At 37.6% G+C, this 26,861-nt stretch overlaps 1 protein-coding gene across 1 annotated transcript; it reads right to left on the bottom strand.

Moving 5' to 3' along the window:
- Positions 1-316: 316 nt before the first annotated feature.
- Positions 317-18,052, bottom strand: Triml2 (tripartite motif family like 2). Its single transcript, XM_003469158.1, has 7 exons — positions 17,864-18,052; positions 17,531-17,626; positions 15,288-15,482; positions 13,397-13,537; positions 5,921-5,943; positions 5,643-5,743; positions 317-867 (listed from the first exon to the last, which is right to left on the bottom strand). The coding sequence occupies exons 1-7, from the start codon at positions 18,050-18,052 to the stop codon at positions 317-319; spliced, it is 1,296 nt and encodes a 431-aa protein (XP_003469206.1).
- Positions 18,053-26,861: the final 8,809 nt, after the last annotated feature.

Raw genomic sequence — 26,861 nt, 5'->3', positions numbered from 1 at the left:
TTCTAAGGACTGCAGACTATATTTGCTCTCCTTTTTCTAACCCTGTGATGCATATGCATTGCTTGTTCTAAATTGGTTAAGGGTCTTTTGTTTATTATTATTCAAAATTCAGCTTAAATGCAACCACATCCACTGAGCAGATATTGAAAGCCTTATGAATGCAAAGGTTCTGGGCATTTTACTGGGATGCAACTCATGGAAGCCTTTTATCGGATGACTTTTATAGAAACTCTTTCAGCATGTCCTACACTTAACTTTCTGGTCTCTTGTGATCTTAGATCTTCCATAAAGAAGAACAAGAGCTAATGCTGACATTTTAGGAAGGAGCACGAGGGAGACAGACAGTAAGAGAGTCTGAATTCATGTTTCCATTTGGAATACAAAGAGAAAATAGAGGCCTAAGGGCTCCTTGGAAGCTGAGATGAGAGAAATTATAAATGAGGGATCTCTCTGTCACGTTGTAGAATGATATATGACCATACTCATAGCCTAAGAAAACTCCAACTTTTCGCATTTTCTTTTGTAAGCAGACCTTTTTGAAAGGGGGAAAGACCCAGAAAGTATAATCAGTCCCCATCATGGATCCTATGAGTAGGAATTTATCTGGAGAAGCTCTGAGCGTGTTGTCCTTGTTGTCTGCAGAGTCCCTGGACACACCCAGCTGCCACTGTGCTGCCTGGTCCACAGCTACTTCCCAATAGTGCCTTCCTGAGCAGAAGCGTTCCACGCCCAACACGGAGGCACTGAAGTCAAAGCTCCTCGGGTTTCCAGGCACATCCTGCTGGATACTTCCAAATCTCACAGTTCTCAGGTCTTCCGAAAGGACCAGCCAACAATGAGCGGTTTCAGGATCCAAAGTTATATGTCCTGTAGACAGAGAGAAATTTAAATCACATAGGCATTCATCAAAGCCAATGCCAAAAAATGAACTTTTTATATGCGGGAGCTTCCCAAGGAGCAGGAACGAGACTCAGGCAGACATGGGGAATCTAGGAAGATCCCGCCAAAGGAGCTTTGCGTGTTTCAATAAGTGAACAGCATGGAAAAAGAAGTCAATAAAATGATGGAAAAGGATACAATCGAAGAAGAATACAGAACAAAGAATAGCAGAACAGAACAAAGAATAGGAAGCTTTAGAAGTACCCTTATCCCAGAGGCTATAAAATTGTCTTGGTACCCAGCCCCATCCAGGTACTTCCTGGGATCCATCTCTAGTCCCCTACAGACTTTTTTCCAATCCTGGAACACACAGAAGTACTGGTGTCGACTAAAAGAATAGTTGATTCATGGTTGTTCCTTGTGACTTAATCACTCTACTCATTTTAAACATCTCCGGTGTGACATAAATTCCTAAAACTACTGACAGCAAGTACTTGATATTAAGTAAATCAAAGGAGAATGTATTAGCAGAGGCTAGAAAACCTATGAGAATTCTTCATTAACATCAGAGAACATGAAGTAAGCTCACGGTGATTCCTTACCCTTGAAGGAAACTGCTACATGTCCTTTTCATATGTTAGACTGCCCCTTCTATCTCTGCCCAGTCCTCAAATGTGTGACTTTTTTCAGAGCTTGGTCCTGGAGACTTCTTTCCTTTTACTATTTTCATTCCCTTCTGCAGGTCACATCAGTTTTAGCAAACTCCCAGTTATTAGCTGGGTGTAACATGGGAATGTCCAACATAATATATCAAAAATGGAACTCAAACATCATTCCTGCGCACTTTCCACTTCTCAGCTAATAGTACCCTCGTTGCTCTAATTGATTAAGCTGTAACTCTGCAGTGGTCCTATATTTCTTACTTCCTCTAACATCTAACCAAGGAGCAAGTTCTGTACTCCTATTACTTAACTTCAGCAAGTTAAATTAACTTAAATCCTTGGACTGGCAGCCCAATTCACATTACTAGAGCAGTCCCCAAAGCCACAGGCCTTGAACTTTAAAGTGCAAGTTGGCCCAGACTCTTAAGTATTTCCAAGAGACGAGCACAAACCATGAAAACTTTCTCTGGAAATATATATATAGCTTTATTCCTGGCAACAAAGCATTTTTAAAAGTAATATCTGAGGAAAAAAGATCAACTTAGAATTGAAAGTCAAAAACATACACTCACAAAATAGCAAACTACGATGGACCAAGACTGGCAGAAATCAATCTGTAAGGAATTTTAAATATTGGAATTACTAGGCACAGACTTTAAAATAACTTTACCTACTATGCTTGAAGAAAAACAAGATATTAAAAAGTCTATATAGGATAAAGGGGCACGGAGTATAGCTCGATGGTGGAGTGCATGCTTAGCAAAAAATGCATATAGATTATAAAAGTTTTGCAAGCCTAAACACATTTAAGAAAGAATCAAATAGATCACCCAGACATTAAAAGCAAAATGAATTAATTTCAATGTGCTAGTAGGTAATCGATTACAAAGCAAGTAGCTATAGCCTGACTTGTCTCTCATGAATCTACATGTAAAAATTCTTAACAAAATGTTAGCGTATTAAACAAACCAATATAACATCAAACAATATAACATCACTACCAAGTGTTCCTGAGAATATAAGACTATTTGATGTATGAAAATCAATCAACACAATCTACCTTATTAACAGATTCACAAGAAAAAAACATTAAGAGATAGAGAAAAGGCGCTTGATAAATTTCAACAATCATCCATGATGAAAATTTTCATCGAATTAAGAAAAATTCTTTAGTTGAAAAGCAACAATTAAAAGCATAAATAACATCAAATTTTAGGGTGAAAGGCTTATTAATGCTTGCTTGTGTTGTACAATCAAGATTAAGGCAAGTGGCCTGGGATTCAGTTCAGCGCCTGCCTTGCAATCGCAGGGTCGTGAGTTCAATCCCTGGTACCAAAACAAAAAACAAACAAGCAAAAAAAAAAAAAAAAAAAGGTTAAGGCAAGTATCCATCCTCACCACTCCTGTCCAACCTACTGCAGGTCTGAAAGTACAGCAAGGTATTGGAAAGGAAAAAATAGAATTGTTCATATTTGTATGAAGCGTGATGAAAACTATGGTGAAATTTAAAAAACGTCATTTTTAACACACTTATTATATTGTTTTTGCCACTTCCTTTTGTTTTGTTTTCTGCCTTTTTGAGACAGGGCTTTGCTGTGTAGTCCAGGCTGTTCTTGAACTTGTGGTGATCCTCTTGCCTCAGCCTGCACTGTGCTAGGATTACAAGTGTGTGTGCACCACACTGGGCTTTTGCTATTTTCTGAAGCAGCTCTGGAGGTTTATTTATTGTGTCTTTAGCTGTGCTGTTGTGTGGTGGCTGCACTGATGTTCTGAACTGATTCAAAACGTTTATTTTTCATGGTCATTTTGGCTTTGGGGAAGAGCCAGAAGTATCATGGTGTCACATTTGATGAATAAGTTAGATGAGGACACACAGTGATGCTGTTGATCATACTTCTCGAAGACACTCATGAAAGAAGACTTGCAGAACTGCTACAGGAGTGGCAAGAATGATGGGACACGTGTGTGTGAAGTTTGAAGGAGGGGAAACTGATGGTAATTTGTCTTTCACTGTGAGATTTTTTTTTTTTTTCAAGAAAGGTCTTGCTATGTAGTTGAGGCTTACCCAGAACTCACTATACAGCACAGGCTGGCCTCAAACTTGTGAAAATCCTCTCATCTCAGTCTCCAGAATGCTGGGCTTATAGGTGTATGCCACCACACCTGGCTGTAATAATTTTTTTTTTATTTAAATGCACACCATAATTTTGACCAACATTTTAAAAAATATATGACTGTCTAAAGTACTATAGAAATCGATGCGCATTTAAAAAATTTATCAGAAAACAAGATGGAAGTTAAGCCTTTGTCTGTGAGCCAACTGGCACCCAGAACAGCTCGCTCCCCACTATGAGTAACCAACTGATTCAGAGGAACTGCATTGTTTGATTAACTTTGCAAGCCTAAAAGCTCGGCAACTATTTAGAGGACAATAATATGTAATTATAGATTTCCTACTGTCTTATCACTGTTTTGATTAGTGTTATTGTTCTGTTTTATTCCCTTAAAATTAAATTTAAAAATTCACTTGGATCTAATGAACAAGTTTACCATAAGATACACATGGCAATATAATTTCTATTACTATGTAACAGTAATAAACTAGAAATAGATAAAATTTGAATTCCAGATTGGTACTTAAAATACTATTTATAATAGAACTAAACACATAAAATACATAGGAATCAATCTCAAAAAATACATAGAAGCCTTAAATGTTAATACTGCTTATATTGTCACAATGTTTATTCTGCCCTAATTCACCCATAGATTAAACATAATGCCATTCAATTCCCGTAGGATTATTTTGAAGTCAACAGACTTTTAACAGTCAACAGACTGTTAAATTTACATGGAAAAGCAAAGCCTCTAGAGTAAGATAAACTGTTTAGAAAAAGTTCATTTGAGTGAGATGATGTGATGGTACATGCCAAGAAGTCCAGCACTTGAGAGGGTGAGGCAGGAGGATTACAATTTTGAGCCTGGGCTACATAGCAAGGTCCAGGCCAGTCTGGACAATAGCAAGTTGTTGTTTCAAAAAAACTACATAATTTATTAATTAGGAGAACTCATGGTACCTGCTTTCAGGACTTCCTATAGGGTTATTCATCAAGTCAGTATAGTATTGGCAAAAAGACACAATGATCAACAGACCTATTAGAATCCACAATAGGCCTGGTGACATACACCTTTCCAACAGAAATGCCAAATAGAGAGTTTTCAACAAATGAAACTGAAATATCATCTCCAGTTGGCACTGAAATAACTGCGTATCCATGCACAAAATCATAACAAAAGTTTCTTAAAATATATGCAAATTTTATTCCAGTAGATGGTAGATCTAAATGTAAAACACAAAACTATAAAATTTCTACAAGAAAATCCTTGTTGGAGTAGGCAAAGACTTACTTACTAAAACACAGAAAATCCAAAACTAGAAAAGGAAAAAAATGTGATAAATTGAGCTTCATTAAGTTTCTATCCCTCAAAAGGCACTGTTGGAAAAATGATAATACAAATCTATGAGAAAATATTTGTAAAACATTATCTGAAAAACTGATAAACAATATGCGAAAAAAATCTCAAAATGCAGTAAGAGAACATGAAACTCAATTTTAGAAATAAAGAGTCAGATATATGTGACACCAAAATACACATAGAGAGGGTAAATAAATACTTGAAAACATATCCAGTCATCAGTCATGCCAGAAATACAAATTAAAATAAAAATGAGATACCACTACATCTATAGGTTAGGTCTAATAAAACAAATTGATTGCTGGTGAGGTTGCAGAGTAGCTGAACTTCTCATGTATTACTGATGGATATAAAAAGCGACAAAGGTAGTCTGGAAAAAAAGTTTGGCAATCCCACTCCTAGAGAGTTAATCGAGAAAGACCAATCATGTTCACACAAATATCTGTATACAAAAATTAACAGCACACACCTGGACACAACCCAAATGTCCATGGAACTGCAAAATAAATACATTACGGCATGTTTATAAAATGGAATACTATCAGCAATAAAAAGGGACAAGCTGACCTCAAACTCAAGGATGTACTTGAGTACATCAGTACTCAAGGATGTAAGGCAACTTACTTTGGTACGCTGCTAGCATTTTGCTCATCCTTTTTATTGGACATAAACTCAGGTCTGTGATACGAGCAGGCACGAGGCACTGAAGAAGTAGTGACTCACTTCTGTTAAAAAAAAGAGGCAATACAATATCAGCTGTCTGCACGGGCCCAGCCCCTCCATGGAGAGGACGGTCTCTCACACTCTCCCAGGCGAGAGAACTTTCCCATCCCTCCCCACCTGGCTCATCTCTGTGTGCTCAACACATCAGTCACCCAATTGTGTTCAAAATGAAAACTTACCTTTCCAAACAGCATCTTGCATTCTAGGAAGAAAGAAAGAAAAAAGACACATGGTTACCTCTGGGTATTTAAGTCACATCTTTTATAAGCTGTGCACATGGAAATATCTTCTCTTGCCATGAACCTGATTTCCATGTAACTTCTTTAAAGTTTCATAAAACTAATTCTGCAAAAACAAATTTTATCATGGAGTAAGAAAAAGTCAGAAAAAGGTTTAAAATAATTTAGTTGCATTCCTAAGGGAAACATTGGGTAAAATAGGATTCATTTATTTGCTTTTTGTACTGAGAGTGGTAAGTGCTGAGCAAATGAAGGGGCGCCTGGGTGAGGGAGCTGGAGCCAGGTCAGAAAAGGAGTGAAATGGGCCACATGCCCTGCACTGCCTCACTAAACCTGGCCTAGAACCGAATGCTTCCTGATAGGTTTGCCCATAAAGACATTTCAACAATTATTTTCTTCATTTAAGAAATTAAATTTACTTATTTTTAACTTCTATTATGACCCTTCACTTCTATTTAAGTATTAAAAATGTACTATTTTTACTAAAATGTACCATTTAATTTTTACTGCTATGACCCTTCACTTCTAATTAATTTTTAAATGTACTATTTGCCATATTTTATAATAACCTTATTGAGCAACTGTTTACAGGAATTTGCCTTAAGTGGAAGCATGCTATGTCCTCATCCATCTCATTCACTGGATCTGGCACGGTGTGACTTCTGAACCTTTCTCAAAATCAAAATGATCATGAAATGTGAACATTTTAAACTGATTGGGACAGGGAGGCACCCTTACTAGCACAACTATAAACACAAGAGAAGACTTCCATAAATGCTGCAAGAAGTGACAAGAACAATGGTATGTGTATTTTAAACAAGGAGGACTAAGTGGTTTTTACTATAAGAAAACTTTTTAAAAATTTACGGATCCCCCATATTTTGATAACACCTTATATAGGTCAATAAAACTAATGAACCAAGATATAAAAATCTTCAATAAAATGCCAGCAAACTTAATTCAATAGAACATTAAAAGGATTATACACTGTGATGCAGTAAAAATTATTCCAGGTATGCAAAGGTATTCAGCACATGCAAATCAAACGATGTGATACACCACATTAACAGAAAAGAGGATAAAATCATATGATCAAGTCAACAGTACAGAAAAACACTTGACAAAATTCAGCATATTTTCATGATTAAAAACTCTCGAGAACTTACACATTGAACGCAATGTTCTCAATATAAATATGATGTATGAAAAGCCCAGCTAATATTATTACTTAATTGGAAAAAACTGAAACTTTTTATTTGTAATCAAGAATAAAGCAAAGATATCCACTCTTTCCATTTTTATTCACCACAATACTGGAAATCTTAGCCTATGCAATTAAGATAAATAAATAAAATTACATAAATAAAACCAAAAACCCATGCAAATCAAAAAGAAGCAAAATAATGTCTTTGCAGATGACATGAATATCCCCAAATACTCACAAAAAAGTTAAAGCTAATAAATGGGATTGACTGACTCAAGAGCATTTAGCACAACTTTTGACCAAATACAGACTGTACCTAAACATATTCTGATTATCAATAAAGCAGTGGAAGTTATATATAAAAAAAAAACAAATGGAAGCCTCTGATGCACAAGACATAATCCAAAAATGAAACATTTCATGCAAGAGACCAGCTGAAGACTTGAACTCATAGAAGAAAGAAAGTAAGAAAATCTGGATAAAATGAGAGAAAGACTGTAACTACCCATGAGAAATATGCGACCCAGTAGTGGGTTAAAATCTTTTCGACCTTTTTAAAAAATTACTGACTATACCGGGGATATAGCTCAGCAGCATAAGCACTTTGCTGGTGAGTGCAAAGTCCTAAATTCTGTCCTTAGTACAAAACAAAAACAAAAACAAAACTAACAAATACTTCTGTGAATATTATATTCAATTTGCTTTTTGTTCTGTGACTCCAATATTAAGGTTATTAAGACTTTATGCTTATTCTCAGTAGGTTTCAATGTAGGAATTTTTTCATTGACCTGTTTTCCAATTAACTACAACTGCTAGGAATGGTGGCACACACGTAATCTCAGCACTCGAGACTGAGGAAGGAGGATCACTGCGAGCTCGAGGCCGTCCAGGCCACAAAGTGAGTTCAAGGCCAGCCTGAACTACATAGAGAAAAGACAAAAAGAAACACAAAAAACAAAAGCGAACAGCAACCAAAATAACCCCAAACCAATTAACTTTACAATTAAGTAATTCTATAATCTGATCTATACAGTATTCTGTTCAATCTATCTAAGGTTCTTGTTATGTAGCATAAGTTTTAGTTCTACAAGTCCATTTGATAAATTTACAAAGAACAGTCAACATTTTTTCTTTTATTGTATCCATTTTAAAAAGTATTAATGTTAATAATAATTTTCTTATGTACTCTTATTCTGCCTCTATCATCTTGCTACTACTTACGTTTCTCAGTTTTCTTTTTATTCTCTAACGAAAGTTTATTTTCCCTCTTTAAGATTTATGAAAATATTTTATTGTATATAGGTGAATGTGTAGAAAATATCCCCAGAGATACCTAATAGAGATTTTTCCTTTTCCTCTGCTAGAAAGATAAGCAAAAGAGCTGATTATCTAAACAATCATGGATTGACAAGTCAGAGACAAGTTTTACTAAACTTTAGACTACTCCTTTACTTGTATTGTTTAAGTGTAGGACTGTTACACACCATAACCTCAAGTCTGTGTGACTACATCCTCAGGTCTGAAAGACCACAGCAGCTAATCTCTATAAACTGGAGACAGCCTGATTTCTCCTGCCATAAACTACACACAAATTCAAAACCTGGTTTGATGAGAAACAGTACCTGTGCCTAGATAAGCCCATTTTTATTTTGTCTTTTGGCTAAAATACAATATGATTTTTAAAAATTGTAACTTAGAAATTTTAGACTAGCTTACCAATACCCCCACAAAACCTTTAAATTCAGTCAAGGTGCTGTAAAAGGGAGCAACAATCTGCATAAGACCATACCGGCTCATGAACTAAAGAAACCAGGAAGTGAGGCCGTGGAGCCCCTTTGGAGAGCTATGATGAGGAGGCCACTGTAGGATGGTATGCAGAATGGTCCCCTCAACCGCAGTATCCATCCCACAAGCCGACTGTCACACCAAGTACAGAAAATCCTACTGTTCTCACAATTTCTCCACTAGAAAGCGTGAGCAGAGGCGGACACTTGGTACTCCCCACTCTCCAAGTCTTTTGCAGGAGACTGACTCTTGTACCTGCCCACATAGAGTGTTACCCAGTGAGGCTAAAAGTGACAAGGCGGGGCGGATAGGGACACAGTAGCCAATGCAGAGAGCTTGGCAGCAGCGTTGCATCCCTGCCAGAAGCACACGGCACAAGCCAGGAGTTTTAGGCGTTTGCTGCTGTGGAGCATGGTCCACAGTCTGGAATCAAAGATTTTCCAACCAGGAGCTCCTCCAGATGGGGCACTACAAAATGAACAGTCAACCTGAGTTTTGCGCCCTCTAATGCTAAAAAAGAATACAAGCAAAGGGTCGCTAGATTTTTAAGCAAGTCACTGAAAAACAGAACAACGACCAAGGGTTACTGTGAAGAGGAATAAATACAAATTGTATCAATGACCAGACAGAGATGCAAGTTTACACAAAGTAAGAGTAATCAAGGAAACATGGCCTCAACAAACAGAAAACACAAAATGTCAGCAACTGATCCTAAAGATATGCAAATGAAAGATTTTCCAGACAAGGGATGTGAAGTACTTGTTTTAAGACAACTCAATGAACTTCAAGAAAATGAAGAGAAAGTTTCCCAATTTATTGAAAAACTTTAGCAGAAAGACTGAAACAAAAGAAAATCCTAACAGCAATCCTGGAGGTGAAAAATATGTATGAACAAAATGAAACATGAAGTAGAAAATATCAGTAACAATTGATTAAACCAGAGATGATCAGTGAGTTCAAAGACATTCAACAATACAGGTAGAAAAGAAAGAATGAGAAGGAACCAGAAATGTGGGCTTGATGGGATGTTATGAGAAGAACCCATAAGTCTTTTGTATCAAAGAGGGACTAGAGAACTACAGAGGAACAGAAAGGTTATGCCAAGAATGGAATAGAAAATTTTTCAAGTGTTGAGAAAAAATTTTAAAATCTAGCATAAGAAAATTAAAGGTCACCCATAATATCCTGCCCACACAAGAAAATTACACTACAGATTATAATCAAATTCTCAAAGGTCTAAGAAAACTAGAATGCTGAAAGCAGTAAGAAAAAAAGAACCAAATAGATAAGATGTGTTTTGTCATGCCTGGAAGAGGACTTCTCAATAGAAGTCCTACAGTCAGGAGAGTGGGAGGAGATATTCAGTGTGCTATAGGAAAAATACTGTATTGAGCAAATCAAAACATTTCCAGAAAAACAAAAACTGAGGAAATTCATTATTGCAGATGACATGATCCATCACACACACACACACACACACACAGACACCTAAAGACTCCTAGAATAAATACGTTTAGCAATGTATCAGGATATCAAATCGACAAACAAAATCAGTGATGTTCCTGTACACCAGTGATAAATTCACCAAGAATGAAATTAGGAAAACAATAGCACTCACAATAGCAATAGAAAAATTAAACACTAGAAGTTAACGTAAGTATGGAACTAAAAGACCACAAAAACAAGAGTAATCTGAGACAGGCTGAATGCATCAGAAAATGAAGATATCCCCTATTCCTGGATGGGCAGAACAAATTTTGTCAAATGGCCAACTTCCAAAACTGGTATGACAGGTTTAATACAGTCACAACAAAATTACCAACAGCATTTCTGGTAGAATTAGCTAGAGAAAACAGTCCTAAAATTCATATGGAACAAGAAGAAATTCAGAATAGCAAAAACAGTGCTGGGCAACAGGAGCAAAGCAGGAGGTGTCACAATCCTAATTTCAAGTTATATTGCAAAACTAGAGATAGAACAGCATGGTACTGACTCAAAACCAGATATGTATCAATAAATCAGAATGTAGGATATAGATATAATACCAGCTCTTTCCAGCTATGTGATCTTTGTCACAAGGGCCAAAAACTTATGCTGGAGGAAAGACAGCCTCTCTAACAAATGGTGCTATGAAAACTGGCTATCCACATGCAAAAGACTGCGTCTAGTCCAGTGTCTCTCACTATGTACTACACTGAAATCAAAGTGGATCAAAGATCTAAATATTAAGGCCAGGGATTTAACTCAATGGTGTAAGCACCAGCATGGCCAATGCAAGGTCATGAGTTTGATTCCCAGTACAAAAAAGAAAAAAAAAATCTAAATGTTAAAACAGAAACACTTAATTTACTATAAGATAAAGTACTCCTTAAGATAAGGGCTTAGAGCCCGGTGTGATGCTCAGGCCTGTAATCCCAGCACTGGGAGACTGAGATGAGAGGATCATTGCGAGTTCCAGACCAGCCTGGGCTACAAAGTGAGCTCAAGCCCAGCCTGAACTGCATAGCGAGACCCCAGCTCAAAAAAAGACAAAAAAAGACAAAAAAAAAAAAAAAAAAAAAAAAAAAAAAGACAAGATCTAGACCAGGACTTTCTAAATGGAGTCTCAGTTGTACAAGAAAAGTACCAAGAATCAACAAATGGGATCATACCAAATTTAAAAATTTATGCATAGCAATAAAAAACTACAAACACTTATATTTAAGTTTGTTATCATAAATATTTTTAATTAAAATTTTAAGTTGAGTTTTCAAGTGAGTACTCATATGGCAAATGTGGAACTGGTAGAGTCTTACAATGTGTATAAGAGAACAGAACTTTAAATATATAATTCTTAGTGAGTAGAGCCTGTTATAACAAAATATCAGACTGGGTAGCCTGTATGCCATGAAGATATATGTAATGAAGATTCAAGATGAAGACACCGGCAGATGTGCTGTCTGGTAGAACCCATCACTAGCTTTTATCCCACCCACAGATTGCACGGCGAAAGTGCAGGGAGCCTCTCTCAGGCCCTTCCAGGAGCACTTACTCATCCCATTCCTGCAAGCCCCACCCAGGTCCCAACCACCCCTCCAGGGCCCACCTCCTAATTCACAGCCCGCTGTGAGATTTAGCATACAGATTTGGGGTGCACGTGGGCCTTCAGACCACAGCAAATACTGCACAAATTAATCTTATTCCTGTTTCCCAGGGACGCCACTGATGACAAGGTATGTGGGTTTTTCCCCAAAGTCTGTGAATATTAACAAGCATGTGCATACACATACATATATATACTTAGTCCCCAAAACTCAAATAAGTAGTTCTAAACTTCTTTCACTTAATGATATCTTGAAGGTACTATTTTAGTAATTGTAGAGCTGTTGCATTTCCTTTTATGGCTGTAGAAATTCCATTGTATAAGATGCATCACACTTTAGCTAATTATTCATCCTATTGAAGCACTTCTCAATTCAAATTATTCTTTTTTTGGGGTACCAGGGATAAAACTCATGACCTTGTGCTTGGCAGGCTGGCACTTAATCCACTGAGCTAAATCCCCAGCCCCTCAAATTACTCAATAATTTTAAGGTGAGAATTTTTATCAACAAGCAATCATCTACTTGACCATGACTTTATTAATACTGCTTTTTAAATTTAAGAGTGTTCAACAGATATATTAAAACAGAAACATTCTATACAAGGTATCATGATGTTTCCCTGTCTCAAAACTAATTTCCTTATGGTAACAACATTCAAAAGCCTTTCTTATATTCTTTTAAAACACAGTGTATAGTATATTATCATTTTCTATACTCACCTTGCTGTGCTATTGCACATCAGAACTTCTTAGCCTTATCTATCTATAACTTAGTATTCATTCATCAACCTCCTCCCCTTGCCCCCTTTGTTTTCACCAGCTTTTGGGAATCACCTCCACTTTCACCTGCTGAGACCAACACTTTAGATCATCCACATATGAATGAGATGTGTGGTACCTGTCTTCCTGTTCTTTCCTTAAGTCACTTAATATAACGACCCCTAATTCTATCTGGATTGTCCCAAATGCCAGGATTTCATTTATTCATAACTGAATAGTACCTCATCAATAATATGAAACATTTTCCGTATCTTCTCATCAACCGATGAAGGCTTAGGTTGTTCTATTTCTTAGCTATTGTGAATGCTGCAGCAGTAAACAGGGAAGTGCAGATGTCTCTTTGATATGCTGATTGCACTTCCCTCTGTGAATACACCCAGCAGCAGCATGCTGGACCACAGGATAGCTGTGTTTTTACTTTTCTGAGGAAACACTGTAGTGTTTTCATAACAACAGTGTGCAGAGCGCTTCTGACAACCACACAGCGGAGGTCACTGGACACTCTAAGCGAGCCCTGATGAGAGCCGTCCACTTCCCATTTCTTACACCCTGTATCCAGTCTCACCTGGAGCAAGGCTGCGGCGGGTCTCCCACATTTCTCCTCCAGCTGGGCGGTGAGCTCTTGGAGGCTGCAGAGCTGTTCAGAAACCCTCTCTTCACTCTCCTTCAGTTTATTCATGTTCTCTCTCCCCGAAAAGTCCAGTCTCTGCAGAAGAATCTCTGTTACTATTGAACAGCTGGCATCTTTCCTTTGGTAATCAGCCACGTCCTTAAAGCTTCTCTCTTGCCAGATGTGGTGGAGCACCCCAATAATCCCAGCACTGCGCAGGCTGAGGCAGGAACACTGTCTCAAAGTCAAGACCAGCCCCCGCAATACAGCAAGATCTTATGTCAAAAACCCAAACCCAAACAAAACTAAACCAAAGCAAACAAAACAACCAAAAATCTAGGTTTCCTGTTTGTAACCCCAGAAGCAGACATAATTAGGTAAGGCCATGATGTTCGTCAGTGTCAAGTGAAGTCATCTTTCAAAAGGTGACTCTTTGGTACCTGAGATGTTTAATGTAAGATGTGTAGCCTGTTTACTCTGATTAACAGTGTGCTCCCAAAACATGTCACATACTTTCTGCCATTTACTTTGTTCGGAAAGATTTAATTCCCTTCATTAAAGTAAAATCAATTAACATTAATATAATTCAGATTAAATTATATTGATAAATTTTTAAAATTTAAATAATTGAGCCACTGATACTAGTTTCCTTTTTTTGTTTTGTTTTGTTTTGCAGTACTAAAAACTGAATCTACGATCTTTGCACTGAGCTAAATTTCTGACCCTTCTTTCTATTCTTTATTTTTGAGAGAAGAGCTAAGTCACTAAATTGTCCAGCCTAGGCTTAGACTTGCCAACCTCTGGTCTCAATCTCCCAGAGTTCTGGGATTACAGATGTGTGTCACCATGCTCATCTACTGTTTTATTCTTCTAAAGGTACTTGACAGATATAAGTTGTATTTACTCTTTTTATTTTAAAGAAAAAAACTGATAGAAACAATGATACAGAATTTTAAAACAAGATTAATAGGAAATTAACAACAGTTAACACACTATGTATATCTTCAAAAAAGTTGCTCAGATAACAAGATATAGGTGTGCATAATTAATCAACAATATCACCACAAACTTTTTTCAGTGAAACTAAAAAAAAATCAGTAGTATAACTATCTTAGCTATCTTTTGTGTGTGTGTGCGTGTGTGTATATACACACACACATATTCTTTCTCTTCTTTCTTTTCTTCTTTCATTCATCCCAGCTGTTCTTTCTTTCACGTATCTATTGTAGCTTTTGGATCTTTTTTACTTTTCCAGTTTCTAATCTTTTACCATCAACAAATGTTACAATAACAATAATAATGCCTATTAATTGACGGTTTAAAATGTATAAGATATGATATAGGGAGTTTTCTGTAGATTAGGTCACTCGAAACTAAATGTTGTAAAGTAGGGACCACTGTTATCTCCATCTTATGACTTAAGAAACTGTGTCAGAGATTAAGCAACAGGTCCAAAGCCACTCGGAGATAGTAAAAAGCAGAATTCACATAGGAACCTCATCAATCTGGGTTCAAAGGTTAATTGTGAACTCTGGCATTACACAGAAACTCAGTTTTACAGTGTTGCCCTTGTCCATGTGTATTGTCATAAGGATGTAAATATATTTGCATATAATATAGCAATAGAAATATACAAATAAACTTACAAATATATTCTACATTATCCATGTGTCTTTTTGTGTGCGTAGGTGTTAAGTTCATAGCAACAGAATTGTTAGGTGAGCATATACACATTTAATGAATCTGCAGTTGTCACTGGATACCTTACTCTGGAACTGATACAATGTTCAGCTCTTCTTCCTCTAATTTTCCAAATATTATAAAGGTGCTGTGTTCAATATCCCACCTGTAGCATTTCCTGGAAATTTTCCTCTAGCTCTGCAGCAAATCTCATCAGGTAATTCTGATTAGCTTCTGTCAAGCTCAAGTCCAGTTTGCATCCTTGAGGGCTCAGAAAGTTCATCTCATTCTCTTCTCTCAGCAGCCGGAACCTCATCCTATATTCAGACTCAATTATCTCTTTAAAATTCTGCTCCTCTTCCTTCCTCAAATAGAAACATACTAGATTTTAGGCTAAATATGACATAAAGACCATAATTACACATTCTATTTCCATCTCTAGCCACAGAGTAAGACACAGGAATTGAAAGTACAAGGGGGAGAAAATAAAAGGCCTAAATCCATAGAACAACGCAAATCTGAGTTGAAGCTCGCCAAGACCTCTGCACAGTCTTGAAATTCAGAGTGATGCCAATGAGATCTGCTGACATTTTCGATGGTGGATGTAGGAAAAATGGATTCAGGATGGAAGACACCACAGCTTTGAGACTAAGTACCTAGGAGAAAGGAATTCCCAAACTACAGGAAGACAAACAATGGCAAGTCTAGATTCCAGAGGTAGGTGGTGTGTTAGTAACTCAGCTTTGTGATAAATTTGATTAGTCAATTATCCAGGAGAAGACCAAGTAGGAGCTGGACTGAAAGCTTTCTATCTGGAAATCTAGGTGAGAGATATAAATTAGGGTGTAGTTATCTGAGACATACTATTTAATCCTACGAGACTCAGTGGAATAAAACTCTTAAGAATCTGCCATTGCTCACCATCCCAGCTACTACCGTTCACCATTACCTGGTCCTGATTAGCATGAGCTTCCCTTCAGGTCTCCCCTCCTCTGCTTCTATCCTCCTAAAATACACCCTCACTTGGGCAGTTAGAGTGTTTCCATGCAAGTTAAATCCTGTTGCTTTTCTGTTAAATACCTTCTAGTATTTCCTTATTTTCTTTAAAGTTAACTGTCAGATCTTTTGCCTTCTGACCACATCATCTGCAGCCTGCACTTCCCTCTTGCAGCCTCAGCCAGACCGCAGTATCTGTGACTCTACTTCTCCTGATTTCCTCTGTCTAGAAGACTCCGACATGGTCTGATCCTTCACCTCCCTCTAGGAATTCCGTATAAAATATTACACATGTAGTTTACTGTGTTTATGTCCACATTTAAGTTTCCCAAAGACAAATTGCTTTTCAATGCCAAAATACCCAGAACTCTACACACTTGCAGGTAAAGAGTAGGACTTCAATATTTGTTAAATATATGGTGTCTGACAAATGGAAATCAACTGAGAAATTGTTACAAATCTAGGTAACTTTTCTTATCATCTCCAAATGAACATGTGCATTCTCTAAATAACTAAGAGAAAAGACCCAGAATCTGGAATGAATGGCACAGAATGGCACTAAGAATGCAGACAGAGTTTGAAATTAGAAAGAAGAGGTGCAAAGCAGATGGAGAGCTTTCAATCTGGATAACAGTTCTTAATTGTCCTCTAGATTTTCACAATTTATATGGCTACTGAAAGCAAATGAGATGCTCATTTTCTTATGTCACTTTTCCTTTTGGTAGCAGGAAATGAACTTATTACCTCAAGCTTGCCAGGCAAGGGCCATGCCAAGGAGCTGTACCCTCAACCTCTCCTCTTATAAACAGTGGTGTTAAATATTTTTCATCTTTGCCCATAAGACTTGCAAATACCACACCACAAACTACCTAATATAATTTCTGCTTACTCTTACTATGAGCAAAATTCAAAATCTTTTTATATTTTCAAATTATAGCTATAGTAATAAAAGAAACAAAACCATAAAGAATACAAAAACATAAAAAATTAAAAAGAGGGGATATTTGTACTTTTTTTATTCCAAATTTAAATCTTTGATTTTTTTCTACTGAATTTCCAGTTTGTTTTTATTTTTATTTATTTATTTATTTATTTATTTATTTCAGATCTTTTGAGGCAAGGTCTCATTATGTACTTCAGGCTGGCCATAAAATTACTATGTAGCCAAGGCTGGCCTCAAACTCATGGTGATCCTCCTGCTTCAGCCTCCCGGCGGCTGAGATTGCACGTATGAGCCACCACACCCTGCATGCTAACAGACCTTTAAGAGCTCTTTAGTATATTAGCATGGGCTTCAAGTATTATTTTGTTCTTTGTTATTTTCTGGTTTTGCCTTTTAACTTGGTTTAAGATATACTATTTCTTATCCAATATTAATGATAATTTCCTCCAAGAATCAAGATCAGTACTGACCCGAACCATCATCATTCTCTCTTGCTCATCAGCCAATATACTTTCAGCGACTTCAACTTTTTGCCATAATGACTCCAACATTTCTTGGAATAACTCCTGTAGAGAAATATATCATAGAATAAGTTAGAATAACGGATCCCTAACTCTAGACAACTATAGGGTTAGAGGGATGCCTACATGTTTTCTTAGTTTTTTTTAAGTTTTGACCAATACAGTATTTCTCTGTTACTTCTTAAGAGGCATTAAGTAATGGAATGGTTTTGGAGGATCAGAATATCTACCTAACATACCATAAAGGACTTGGCCCCAGTGCTTTGAGACTGTGAAACCTACCCTGTATTTTTCAGCAGCTGCCTCTATACCAAGGACTGTGTGATGCTTGTGTTCCTGGGACAGGAGGCACTGGTTGCACATGGTGACTTGGTCATCGTCACAGAACAGCTCGAGTGGTTCCACGTGTGTTGCACAATAGGCATCTTCTGTTGCGCAGTGCTGTAACTGGAGCCTGCACCTTTTGGACATCCTGGCTGGGGTCAGCAGTTGAAGAGTGGGCTGCTTGTGCCCAGAACAGAATACCTTCCTGTACTCTGGACAGGGAAAGGCAGACAGGCTTCCTCCTTGTTCTGGGGCAGGTACACTTGGTAACCTCGGGGTCTACAGTGGAGCACCACAGACACAAGGGCAGTCCATGCAGACAGAGCAGGTCAGTGTAGCGTGGACTCCTCAAATGCAGCAAAGCATTGGCAGTCACTTGCTTGAGGAAAAAGATAGCAAAGATGTTAATATTCCCAATCAAAGGGCTTCTCTCCTGATGATTTTAAGTAATAGACTAAAATATTGAAAAACAAACAACAGCAGACACAGCATCTCTCTGTAAGTCACTTAAGAAAAAAATACAAAATGCTCAGTGGAAATGTAAGTGTAAGAGCCCCTGAAGGAACACTGGAACTGGGCGGGGGCAGCAAAGCCAAGCATTCATGGTACGAAGTGCATATATTCAAGGCAGCGCTCACTCCCCCAGTACTCAGCAAGATCGGACAGTGAAGGATGCTTTGAGAGCTTCTTAGCTAGCAGGCGTCTACCTGCCAAATATAGGGAGACAATTATTTTCAAGGTGGCATATGTACGCATGAGCCCGAGGTAGTTAGCTTGTAGGATCCTAGAACTGATTAAGGAGGGAATCATAAAACAAAACAAAAATAATTTTGTAAAATACGTGAGATTGTACTTTCTCTTGCTTTGCTTTCCAGGAATCCACACATGATCTGTGATTTCCTGCATTCCCATATCTATACCCAATTATATGATTTACCGTTGGTCAATACTACTATGTTTTGTCCAGAAATATTATTTTAATTACATTGTTAAAATATACCCTTCCTGAATTTTGGAAGCTCTTTCCTTACTGTAGGTCCACTCGCGTTCACTTTAGTTACCTGGTCTAACTGAGCCACTGTTAGGTGACATCATAACACTAAATACTAAGTTGTCAAAATGCTGTCCTGTTTTCACAGGTGTCCCCACCACTCTACTCTGCCAACTAGCTTTTCTAACAACAGGATAAGCCTCAAGGCTCCCAAACTTCTTAATTCTCCCCAGACCTGCCTCCCACCCAAACTATTTTTCTCTGACATCAATAAGACTTCCTGTCTCCTCTCCTCACTGCCCCCCACTTTTTTTCACTTAACCTTTAAGGCATTGAGGCTCCTTCATAGCCGAGCCCAATGGTGCATGCCTGTCACCCAGCGTTCTAGGAGGCTGAGGTAGGAAGACCCCCGAGATTTTGAGGCCAGCCTGAACTACACTGTAAGACCCTATCTCAGAAAAAAAAAGACACTAAAAAACATTTATAATGCTCAAGATTAATTTGGTACATATGACCTTTTTTTTTTTTTTAGGTTTCTCTTAAAATAGTTTTCAAAACGTGGTCTTGATTTGACTTACTCATTCTCTGGGCTTCCATTTGTAGACAACGGATAAAACTGCCAGAGTTTGCTATTAAGAGGTACCAAGCAGTACTAGTCGTCATTTATTATAGTTCTAAAAATGTCTCTACATACTTACACGCTCCCAGTTTTAAAAAAGGTAACATGTTAAGAATATCGTTATGTCTTTATGAAGACTGAAATACTGAATTCTGAAGTATCTGATTTATTTACCATTTGTTAAGTTTATGATTAGTATTATTGATAATATTTATTTAAAATGGGCAATTCACATAAAAACATTCTGTCTATAGAAACATTCTATCTATAGCTGTCTCAAGAAAATAAACTGCTGTAATTGCCAAGATGTGGGTGATTGCCTAGATACTATCTGTAAACACTCTTACTTTTAAAAGACTGAGCAGAACCACAGTTATTTCAAATTTGGTAATTTGGAAGGTGTTTCTGCATAAAGGTGATTGTGTCATCTTATGGAAAAAAAAACTCAACTAACAATTGAGCATATTAGTTGCCAATGATTAAATAGGAACTTTTAAGTAAAAACTTGTGGAAAACTTGTATTCACCATTGTCAGCAAGAGAGCTTTCCACTACTTAATCTGATCTAATAGATTAGTGTTGACATTAACAAATGTCCTATCTGGTAATGCATAGTCAACTGTGCCAAGATTTGGAGGACCTGCTAATTCAGTCTGTGTTTTCAAATGACCAATGTGTGCTGTTACAAAATTCTAGAAGGAAAGAAGAGTGATTTAAATTATAAGATGGACTGATAGATTCAACATACAGAGTGCAAAAGAAGTTAATTGATAGGATTATATCTGAAAGTGCTATGAGAATTTTTCTCCCCCTTTACATTTCTTTGTATAAAGTAAGATTTCAATCAAATGACAATCAGAATAGCATAATGCAATGTACAGAATGTGGAACCAGGTATCAGAAAGCAGCTGTTTTGATAAGCCATCAATTGAAAAGATTTGCAAAATAATAAACTGTGTCAATCCTCTCAATAATTTAGATTCAGACAATGTTATTGCATGAAAAAGTTTTTAAGAACTCACTTTAATGAATTAATAATTTAAAATGCACTTTGTCCTGACATGGTGGCATACACAATCGTCCTAACATTTTAGAAGGCTTACACAGGAGAACATCAAGGTTGAGCCCTGCTTAGACAACTTAGCAATATCATATCCTAAAATACAAAGCAAAACAAAAAATTTATTGAGATGTTCCTCAATAATTTGTGTGCAAAGAATTTTGAAAGTTGATAATTTTGGCTTTTCTATAAAGGGCAGAGAGTATTCCTCAGAAATACAATTGCTAATAAATGCATCTATAGCTTTTATACATTTTTGTCATTCATTAAGGAGAAAAGGTTTATTTTAGCTCAAAGTTTATAGAGGTTTCAGTCCACAGTTAGCCACCTTATATTTTGTCATTTTCTTAACCATAAAAGTTATACAGACTTGTTTTTCAAGTAACATGTAAGAAAGCTGTTAAAATTTAGGATTATTGCCCACAGGGTTGCTAGGAATATAATCTTCAAATATTTTCACTCTCTTTTTTCTTACGTTGATATTCTTTACCAATTTTCTTCTATCCAGTTTTTGCTCTCCCTTCCTTTTGAAGACAGGGTTTGTGTGTTCAGAGTGACCTTTAGCTCACTGTGGAGCCCAGGCTGGCCCTAAACTTGCAGTGACCTTCCTGCCTCAGCCTGGTGAGTGGCTATGGCATACTCAGCTGGGGCAGGTTTTTGTCTATTTTAAAGAGATATTTATATATCTAAAACGGTGGGTCTTTTCTTATGAATTACAAACATTTTGTCCCACTTACTTGTCTTTGAATATATTCTCATCCTCCTATACACTTAGGTCTTCAGCTAAATGTGCCCCAGAGGACTCCACCAATATGCAGAAGCTCGCTAAGCTCCCAGCAGCAGTTCCCACAGCTGACCCAGCCCTTCCTCCTGCAACATTTTTTACTTCTGCAGTCCATCCAGGCCTTATATCCCAGACCCCTCTTTCTTGCCTCTGGGTCTCGATATTCTTCTGCTTGGTTTTTTACTGCTTTAATTGCCTTGAGCGGTGAGATTCTGAACTATTCCAAACCTCTGGTGTCCTATCTGTGTCCTACAGTTTCAACCTATCTAATCTCATTCTACACCCTAAATACATTTCCTAGAGCAGAGGGGCTGTTACCTTTGCATTTGAATCTTCCAATAAACACTCAAAATTAACATACCTAATACTGCTTTGCAACCAAAGTCCAACCACAATGTTGACAACTGAATACCATTTTCCATTTGTATTCTGTTCTGCTTCTTCCTATCTCAACTCCTCTCAAAGACCAGAATAGTTTTAAAACTCACTCTGGGCCTCTAGTCACCACCTGCCACTGCATCTAAGATTGCATGCAAAGGGTTTATCTGCAACCACCTGCGCCTCCCCCAGCCCCCTGCACCGAATCTCATCTACAGCTTCTCTCAAAGACTGTCAATTCCAGCTCCACCTAATTATTCAAAGGCAGGGCTGCCCTGTCTGTCTCCACAGCTTCAATCCTCTGCTCTCATACTTTTACAATTCTGGCTTTAATTTTTTCCTTCCTTCATTTATCAGCTCAAATGTCCCTTCACAGAGGCCACTATTGGATACTTTCTGTTACTTACACTCTCATCTTTCTGTATGCAACTGATTTTATCATCAGAGAACAACTTCACACATGAACTGTACAACTGATGTACTAGATGCTCAAAGTATGCTTACCAGTCAGTATAAGACAGTGGTATTTAGATTCATCTGTGTTTATTAAAACAGACTTTTTTTTTTGCCTCACTTCCAGGATATTGGACTCAGATTTCAAGATGGAGTCTATTAGTTTACATTTCTAAGGAACTCCTAGAAACTGGAGTATAACTTTGACCTTGATCCAGAACCTCAGTCCTTTGGGTGAATATTTTGTCCTTGGTTAAATCTAGAAAGTCTGGTACAACGCCCCGGGCACTAAGGCCTCTTAACATGCATTTTTTTTTAACAAAGGCACCTCCTTGTCAGTTGCACAGGAAGACAGCATTCCGGCAAAACCCCTGGAATCTCACTGTGCTTCCTCCTTAGCCACATTATTTTTATCTTAAGCTGTTAAATATTTTTACTGGAAATGATGCCTGATTTCATTGTTAGTTTCCAGACTGTTTGCTGAAGGAAATGATCACTGCATTATTTGCAGACAGAAAATCAAGACTAGGGATAATTACCTGCCTAAAGAATTTGTCACAGATGGAAGGTTAGGAGACAATCCTAGATCATTCATATTTGATCTCAGGAAGAAGGAAATCTTCTCAGCGTCTTAAATTTTACAGTTATTTCCCCTCCCCAAGAATCTTATTACATCAATCAATACTCCGCTAGTCAAACTTCAGTGTTTTTTCTTTAAACTGCTAGTAAAATAAAATAACAGCTAAATTCTCAGACTTGGCTATCTGATCTTCCCAAAGAGACTCTATACTGTCGAATCTCTTGATAACATTTTTTCTGCTTTGACACAGGGTTTGCTGTGTATACTTCCTTGAACTCATGTAGCCCAGACCTCAGGATGACCCTCCTGCTTCAGCCTCCCCTTCTGAGTGCACCTCAACATACCAATAACAGACTTTTTTTTTTTATCTCAAAGGTGATTCCTCACCTAGTCCCTTTTCCAAAATGGAATTTCTTAGTCTTTCTCAGACCATGTGTTACAGCACGGTGAAAGATGGTTACTGTGGAAAATAAAGACTTTTTATGACCTTTGCATATTTTCTGTTTAATAATATACATATTAATGAAGCATATATACATACACATATATGATTGATACCGAGGCACGTACTCAGCATTTATTTATTGATTTAGTCTTTTTGAGACAGGGTCTTGCTATGCAGTTCAGTCTGGCTTGGGCTCACTTTGTAGCCCAGGTTGGTCTCCAACTTGCAAATGATTCTCCTGCCTCAGTCTTCCAAGTGCTGGGATTATACAGGAGTGTGCCACTATGCCTGACTTTCTACTTAGCTTTTATTAATATAACACTGACCCTAAAACTTGAGACAACTACTCTCTCTCCATATAGTACATGAGGAAGAAATTTATACTCTCATAGTCTATTTTGATAATGAAGCTTTGGTATCAAGATATTAAGATCTACTTATTGGTCACTGTAATTAAAGAATATGGCTCTTACAGCTTCATGAGAAAAAAGGAATAAAAAAACAGGGATCAAAAGCTTGTCTTATGCCTTAAAGACCACTGATCACTGCATCACCTTTCAGGACTCGAAGTATAATTGTTAAAATACAACTGGCACTGAATGTCTCAAGGTATTGTTCAAATTATACTATACTGGCTTTGAGAGGGAAAAACAGCTCTAAAAAAAACAGACTCAATCAGGTATTATGCTAGCAGTGTTCACCCAAATGGAAAATTTTATGTGTGAAAATATTTTTACAGGAGCAGGGTGTGAGTCTTGCATAGGTTAACATGGTTGAGGTGATTTGGGAAGAGGACAACTGCTTCAAACACAACGTTACACTTTCACAGCCCTAGGTGAAGGGAACAAGAAAGGGTGGGGGAGAAGCAAAAGAACTAGACATCAGTTTTATCCACCTTCTCTCAAATTCCAGTGAGGGAAACCTATTCTCACATCTGCCTTCACGAGCAGTCCTAATATTGTAGGCAAAAGCTTTTGCTTAACTTCCCAGTACTATTGCTCAATTTGACACTGTCTGCAACCATTCAGTTTAGACAGCATTAATTTGTCAGCAGCGTTCATTTAATTCTGGAGTGATAACTGATTTTTTTTTGCCTTTCTTACTTAAAGAGTAAAAATGAATGTTAGAAAAAGGGATTGTTTGCCGAAGTTAAAGCTGCATAGAAGCCAGGCATGGTGACGCACGCCTGCTGTTCCAGCATTTGGGAGGCTGAGGCAGGAGGATCAGTGTAAGGTCAAGGCCAGCCTGGGCTGTATAGTGAGATTCTGCCAAGAAAAAAAAAAAGCCGCATACAGGGAAAATATCAGAATACCATGACTTACAAGTATCTACATTTAACTAACTATTCACTGGATTTGACCAGGTATTCAATACATATAAACTACTGTCTGCCCTTATCAAGAATATGGAAATGAAAAATTGAAATTACAGAAAAGCAGTAAAGATCATGTGGCAGAATCAGTTGGTTATCTCCCCCATTTCCCAACCTATGGTGCTAAGGACTGAACCCAAGGACACTACCACTAAGCTAGGTCCCCAACCCCTTTGGATTTTTATGTTGTCACAGGACCTTGCTGAACTGCCTAGGCTGGTTTCAAACTTGCAATCTTTTTGACTCAGTCTCTTGAATAGGTTTATATGGATCTTTAGAAAATCTCTATAATAAATTAAATATTTTGAACATAAGTACTTCAGTAAACATTTCAAGACTAAACTCATAAAAGTAAAATTCTGTTGTTATGGCTAGCTAATTGCAAGGCTGTTTTCTAAGAGCTAATGCTTTATGACACATCTGTCTGCTGATGTTTGGCATGCTTCTTCAGGTTTCTAAACTTAAAATTAACTCTGTTACTGTTTTTCCCCATATTTTTAAACGATCATCCCTCTTGAAGCAGGATGTGGAGGGAGGGTGTATTTGGCATAAACACTGATTGCATCTATTAATCACCGTTTGGTATTGTGTATGTGTATAGAGAATCTCCTTTGCATTATTAAATCTTCATGTTTGTGCTATTTCCACTAGTAGATATGCTAACTTCAGTGCTCTGCCTTGGTCTTCTCTGAGGGAAATCTAGCTGGGCAGGGTGCTGCATTGCCATAGTCCTAAAACTCTGGGAGACTTAAGTAAGAGAATCATAATAAATTCAAGCCCTGGGCAATTTGGCAATTTAGTGAAACCCTGTCTCAAAACAAAACAGACAGCCTGGGGATTTAGCTTAGCAGCATAAGAGCTTGCCTGGCAAGCGCAAGGTCATGAGTTCCATCTCGGATACAAAAGAAAAAAAACCAAATATTATTTAATATTCAAAAAGTAACTGTTATAAGAATTTACTGCTAACTTTACCATAATTTCTTAATAGGCAGAAAGCAGAGACTGGTAAAATTTTTTTGTTTTAATTTTTTTCTTTTCTTTTTCTCTTTGAAATAAAATGAATTTGACAAAAATTTTCAGTGGTTGAGTTTTGAAAGAAAGTAAACAGTGTATCATTTCTACTAACTTACTCTTTAGTCCGAAGCTATTTCAATGTACATGGATTCTAACGATTAATACCACTGACGCAGCACCCACTGTCCACATTTTACCTGAAACTTCCTGTCTTTGCCCATTGTTTGCCCTGACCAGAGAATATCACAGACCAGAAAGATGTTAAATACTTAGCTTGTGGTTCCCGAGGCCAGGAAGTCTGAGCACCGTCCAGGGCCAGGTAAGGGACTCTACTACACCCCAAAGGGTCTTAACCCACTCACAAGGCGTGTCCCACTGGCCCATGTAATACTATTACATGGGCGATTAAATTCTCAAATTGTTTTGGAGTCAACATGCAAACCAGAGCACTCCCTAACTTCTGATCCAGATTTGTTCTGAAGAGGTTTAAAAGGGAAGTTCTCTGTCTTAAAAGGTGTGTGACTGGGTAGATAGTTAATGGCACAGAATCCCCAGGTACTGTATATTGTGGGATCTAGGAAAAGGCTACGGGGCAGAGTCCTAATGGCAAAGCAGCTTCTGATAGCATCAAAAATAAAATAGCTCCTAAATACCAAGAAAAACCCTTTCCTTGTTTGTAACAAAGTTTGCTTGTGGGACTAAGACTAAAGAACTGACATTACTGAAAATACATCGTGTCCATAACAAATGCTTCAACAAACATAAATCCTCGTCAGAGAAGGAAATGTTCTTTCTACCCAAGAGTGCCTTACATTTCTTATCCCTTCTTCACCCCCAGTCACTTCCTAGTATTTCCAAAGGTAAAGGCTGAGTTCCCACAAAAGTATGACCATCACATCCATCAAGATAGCAGCACTGTGAGTGTGGTGGCACATGTCTGTAATCTCAGCACTCAGGAGGATGAGGCAGGAGGATGGCCATCAGTTCAAGGCCAGCCTGGATTACACTGCAAAACGTTGTCTCAAAAAAACCCTCCAAAACCCAAGATGGTCCACCATGTCCTGCCTGACACTTTCATTAACCATGTTCTTAAAACCACCTGACACAGTGAGGTAAAGACTGTACTTTCCCATTGAGAGTTTATACCCACTATGAAGAAAAAAGAAATCATCTTAACTCCCATGTAAGCCACGAATGGACAGACATATCACTATGTTCTGTTGAACAGGATGTTAAGGCAAGTTTTGCACTGCTTCAAAGC

This window comes from Cavia porcellus, unplaced genomic scaffold (genome assembly GCF_034190915.1).
Source record: "Cavia porcellus strain 051 isolate PalLab524CR breed Dunkin Hartley unplaced genomic scaffold, mCavPor4.1 scaffold_24, whole genome shotgun sequence".
Classification (NCBI taxonomy): Eukaryota; Metazoa; Chordata; class Mammalia; order Rodentia; family Caviidae; genus Cavia; species Cavia porcellus.
Note: the sequence above shows the minus strand (reverse complement) of the source record. Positions and strands in the feature narration are given on the sequence as shown.